At 35.5% G+C, this 5,793-nt stretch overlaps 1 protein-coding gene across 1 annotated transcript; it reads right to left on the bottom strand.

The window, feature by feature from the left end:
* Positions 1–4,362: 4,362 nt before the first annotated feature.
* Positions 4,363–4,896, bottom strand: LOC17900649 (agamous-like MADS-box protein AGL29). Its single transcript, XM_006305638.2, has one exon. It carries the CDS (start codon positions 4,894–4,896, stop codon positions 4,363–4,365), a length of 534 nt encoding a protein of 177 aa, XP_006305700.1.
* Positions 4,897–5,793: the final 897 nt, after the last annotated feature.

The raw sequence follows: 5,793 nt of genomic DNA, 5'->3' as shown, positions 1-5,793 counted from the left end.
ATTATGCTCGAGTATTTTCCACCATATATGAGAGTTCTTCGAAAACCATCAATAAGAAGTCTCTAAATCGTGGAAGATCATCTCTTTTTCAACTTGGTCAAGATGATGTTCAAAGTTCTCAAACCAGACCATTCCGTGATCCCAATTTCTTGACCAAATTGACCTCAGTTCCATATATCAACGTTAGTCTTCAGCTTAAAAACTCATCATAAAACCACAAACAATAAGACATTTGACCGAGGAAAGAAAAAACTAGTTGAAAGCCGGGGAAAAAAATCTCAAATGCCTAAGAAAATAATACCATAGTGGAATCATAACAACGTTATAGCTTGTGTAGTAATGTTCCATTTTGATCTCAAGAGTGGACCAAATACTGAACTAATTAGTGAAATTTAATTTGTAGCTTGTGTATTTTTTTTTGTTGTTGAAGTATTTGCTCCAACTTATGTTTAATTTGATAAAATTTTAATTTGATACGCAACAAGAAAATCTCGAATGCATGGCAATGAGAAATAACATCGGTGACTTCGCAAGTGCTTCATATATAAATCCAAGTCATCTAGTTATGGGTTAAAATTGCAATACTAAAAATATGGATATCATACTTCCAAGTCTCAGACTACAAAATACTAGTTATTGATTAAGCTATAAATCAAATAATTAACCATCTAAAATCCTTATAGTTCGTTACTCAACTTACGTAGGAAACGACGCATATATCAAAGCATTAGGTTAGGTTCGATTAATACCCTTAAAGTTCCATAAGTAAATAGTATTTTCCTCTTATGAGACGATGCTTTTCCAAGCTAATTTAGGAAATTTAGGGATAAAATTTTCTTTTATGTTAAATGCAGGACAAGGGCTTCTAGACCGAGTACGAGGTATATGATCATGCTGTCGTGAAGGCTTGAAACCTGTTACATGAGCTATGATCGATACCAATTTCAGCTTCAGATTGGTCCCATGCCATGTGAATGGTCGCGAAAACAGCATCGCCAATCGAGTGTAAAATCTGTTAGTTGCTCGTATGAGATTTATTCTTTTTTTGGAGATAATCTTGACTGTTCTATATTTGTATAGAGTCCGAGATATTTAAATTCGATGCACGGAAAGGTCTCTAACAGATGCCAAACTTTTGGTGCTTTATAGCCCTGGGCGTTAGGGGGACTGTTCGGGCTCGGGCCAGGCTTTTCGGCTTTTCGGGTTTAGATCTCTAAAGCCCATTTGGGTATATATATACCTTCGGGCGGGCTCGGGTTCGGTTCGGGCTTTGTTGGGTTCGGGTTCGGTTTTTTTTCGGGTTCTTAATAACTGTAGTAACCAATACAAACTTAAACAAAAAACAGAAATTATAATGTAATCTCACCAAAATCATCATCCAAATAGATGATGAATGCATAACTTTTGTTAGATGGGTTACAAAAACCACTAAATTTGGAATCTAAACTTCATCTATTACATTCTCAATATTTATCTGCAAGTAAACAATTTATCAAGGTCAACTTAGTAGGCGAATAATCAACTTCACCAGATAGTTGTTTCCACTTTAGCAAAGGGTTTCCAGATGCTGCTTCACATTGGTTTCAATCATTCACCATAATAGAAGTATAGAACAAACAAAGCTGTATACAACAAAAAAACTCACCAACCATCCAAGAGCAGCAGCAAGTTCTGCCAAATGCTCTGCATACATCTGCGCAGGTAGCTTTATCTTCGTCCCATTCTATGATGAAAGTCCCCAATACCTTCAGATGACCATAACAGAAACACAGACAAGAAAATGAATATTTTCCTTGAAAAACCATGATTGCATATCTCTGACCAAGACAAACAAACTCCCCTATTAGAATACAATCCCACATCGGTTGGGATTGTGTTCATTGGGTAATATATATTAGCAATGTGGCCTAACTAATCCCAAAAGCTAGCTCAAGGGAGAAGGGTTGCCACATCACATATATATTACCCAAGGAACACAATCCCAACCGATGTGGGATTGTATTCTAATATCCCCACCATTTTTTAGTCTAATCAAAGTTCAATTTTGTCAACAACTTGCAATTGGGTTTACTATACAGTCAAAGATCGAAAATTTAGTTACTTCAACTATGAACCAGACTTTTGAAAAGTCAACACATTGACTGACCTTGACGCCATGTCTGTGAGCTGTATTGGTCCAACAAGGAGGAGGAAGAGTCACAAGCGAGTGTGAGAAGTTACTTTGTGATGGGATTGGTTCAAAGGAATAGCTCAACATCTTCACAAATTCATCAATCACCACCGTCGTGAAGTTGAAGATGACGATGACGATTCGGATTCACCCAAGAAAGCTAAACCCAAGATGGGTTCTTCTGGGTCGGGTCATCTCGAGTTCGATTCGAATTCTGATGAAGACGATACTTATTCTTTGAATTCATCTCCTTTGCATCATCATCTAGACGAAGACCCAAATCCAAAATCGTATTTGCATATATGGTGAATCCAGTGGGAATGAAATCGGGTTTTGGGAATAAAATCGGGTTTTTGGGTATTGTTCGGATCTTCGGGTTTACTCGAACCCGCACCAAACCCGGAATTCAAAAACAAAACTCGATCGGGTATCTCCTTTAATCAGGTTCGGGTTCAGTACGGTCCTATTGGGCCGGGTTCGGGTTTGGGCTTCGGATACGGGCTTTTTGCCCAGGGCTAGTGCTTTGGAAATGTTCTACAACGAGTTTCCCTCGTCTTTTTGTCCATTTTGCCTTAAAACCTATAAAACCTTCTTTATCCCTAAATTACTTGATAATTGATCTTTTAGCCTTGAAATCATGGAGGATTATTGAAACCTAAATTGTTGTTTTAATAAATAAATTATGGAGGATTATTGAAACCACCCGACTCCATTTTTTTTTACAATTTAATTAGACTAAACCGGATTAACCCAACCAATTCCAATTAAACCAAGCAAACCATATTAAACCGACTAATGCAATTAAACCAAGTAAATCAAATTAAACCTACCTATTCAGATTAAACCACACAATTCAGATTAAACCAAATTCATTAAACCAGCAATTATTCAATTGTTCCAGCAATCCTAACATGCTACTAAGTTCCCAAAACTAAAAACCTAACAACATCATAACAAAGGCATAAAGCATTCAACGAGCCCCTAGATCATTCTCCTCTCCTCTCACCTTGAATCCACGGTCACACTTTGTTTTTACCTACATCACAAAAAAATATGCATAAGTTGCTAGAAATACTTAGTGAGACACTCATCCCAACCACTGACTATACACACAAGCAGTATAAATCACATTGCAGATAATGACACAACAGAATTAACAAGAATCAACAAACTCAGCCGCTGCTGAGGGTTGGTGTCGATCGTCACTCGAGACCATCCTTGCGATACAATTCACTGGTGTCGATCGACACTGATGCCCTGAGGTCGCTCCAGGTACTTTTCCTCACTGGATCTCCACTTCTAGGAACTCCAGGGACGATGATGACTCTCCAAGGATTGCACAGAGACTCCAACTCATAGAAATAACCAAACAAGCAAATGAATCAATCAAAAGATCATGAAATCGCCCAAAAAATGATCAAACTGCTAAGATAAGCCTTGGTCATTCACTAACCTTTAGATCAGAAAGAATAGGGACGAAAACATAGAGAACATCACCAAGAACAATACCCAAACTCTCCAGAAAACCTCACAAAAACCTTTACGAACTTTTCACTCTATAGAACAAGACAAAAAGCGGCTAATGAATACTTAGGGTCGAGTTTTTTCTTTTAAACACGAGCCCTAGGGTTCAACAAAACCAACCTAAATCAATTTGGCAATTATAACAAACCAAAAAAAACAAAAAAAAACCAAAAAATTTAGGGTGTCGATCGACACGAGTGAAGGGTGTTGATCGACACCATAACCAAACTGGTTCATGGGCATTACAATTATTCCCTTTCAGTCACCCAAAAAAAAAAACTCTCTAAGAGCAACAAATTAGTTGACATCTTTGTTGATTAGACATGAGAGTTTGTTTCTCTATTAATATATAAGAGATGTTAAGAAATTTTTTGTATTTAGATATTAATTGAGATAGTAGGAATCCTCGTTTTTGACCAAGTTTCCCAATTACATTTAATTTATTTTTTAATCCATTATACTGAATGAATTAGAAAACATTAAAAATTCATGAAACTAAGAGGAAAAGCAACACAACAAGATAAATAATTTGAATTCATAAAAGAAACGATAACGTAACAATAGAACAGCGCAACAACAGAACCACACAATAACGCAACAATACAACCTCACAAAAATACTACAGCACAAAAAGTAATATACTAATGAGGTATATATCATTTGTCATTTTATGCAACATCTTTTTTCTGGCTCCTTGCAGCAAGTTCATCACACAACTTCTCATTGAGCCCTTCAAACTTCGCCAGCAACTGTTTCATCTCTTCTTGATCCTTCACCTCTTCTAGAGGCACTTTCCACCACGTATCTTCTGGCAACGGCTCCATGGACACAGCTGCCTTCGTCGCTTTTGCTTCCTCATCACGAGCCCTTTCCACCATATTGTTGTAGAATTCACAGAGCTGTTGAATATTCGCTTTATAGTCTGTATTAGCCGATCGTTGCAATGAAGAAAAGGACGATGAGGCTTCGCCATTGTGAAACCGTTCTGCAACAGCTTGGAATGATGGACTGCCAAATGTATATGGCTTTCCAGAGCCGGTGTACCCAAGAAACGCAACATTTACGTCGCAGAGAACAGAGAGCTCACAAAGCTTGGTGTAGATACTATTTTTTCGCTTCGACAATGAGACCAATCTATCCTCTTCTCTCTCAATTTTCTTAATCTTAATCTTTTGCCTTCCTTTTGTTTTCTTGGAACTCATTTTTAGAAGCAAAGTATGATTTTATTAACTTAGAGAAAGAAAATAATGAACAGAAAATTAAGAGTAATACTAGTTTATGTTTCTTCTTTTTCTTTTAATTTAAGAATATGTTTTTGTGAGTGCATGATGTGGGTTATATACAAAATAAAGGTGGTGCTGATTAGATTGCATTAAAATAGTCAACTCTTAGATTTTTGGTATTCATCAATGTTTGTATTAATGTTTGCAACTTTGAACTTGTTGTGGTCAAGATACAACACAAGATACATAATCAACTTAACACTCATACCAAAAAAAAAGTTTGAACTTTGAACATAATATGATAAACTTAACACTTCATACCAAAAAACAAACCAAAATTCTTTTTAACATTTATGTAAAAAGACTTAGATTTTATGTCATGTTTGAAAAAAAAACATTTAGTCAAAGTATGAAATCAACTATACTATTTATAGAAAATAATCATTTTAATCAATATTTTTATTCATTGCACAAACTATTGAATTTGAACTCTAGAACACTGTTTTTGAAAACTGAAACTAAGTAAAGTAATTCTATTTTTAATTGAAAAATAATATTAGCACATATCTAAGTTATGGAGAAAAAATGAAGGGAGCATATTGTAATTTCGAGGAAAACATTGAATAAATAATAATGACACGAAGCATGAAAAAAAAATGGAATTTTGGGATGAGTGCTGAGGAAATATAAATATACGGTGAGTTTGAGTGAATATCAATTTATGTAATAAAATAATACGTCATACTGAAAAACATCCGTGTTGTTTGTATTAGTAATGCGTTTATAGAATTAAGCGGATGTTTATTTTGAAGACATAGCATGTAATCCTAATAAATAATGTGTAATATGAGAAAATATCATGTTAAAAAGAGAGAT

Source organism: Capsella rubella, unplaced genomic scaffold, assembly GCF_000375325.1.
Source record: "Capsella rubella cultivar Monte Gargano unplaced genomic scaffold, Caprub1_0 scaffold_1, whole genome shotgun sequence".
Classification (NCBI taxonomy): domain Eukaryota; kingdom Viridiplantae; phylum Streptophyta; class Magnoliopsida; order Brassicales; family Brassicaceae; genus Capsella; species Capsella rubella.
The sequence above is the reverse complement of the archived record's forward strand: the minus strand, read 5'-3'. Positions and strand labels throughout refer to the sequence as shown.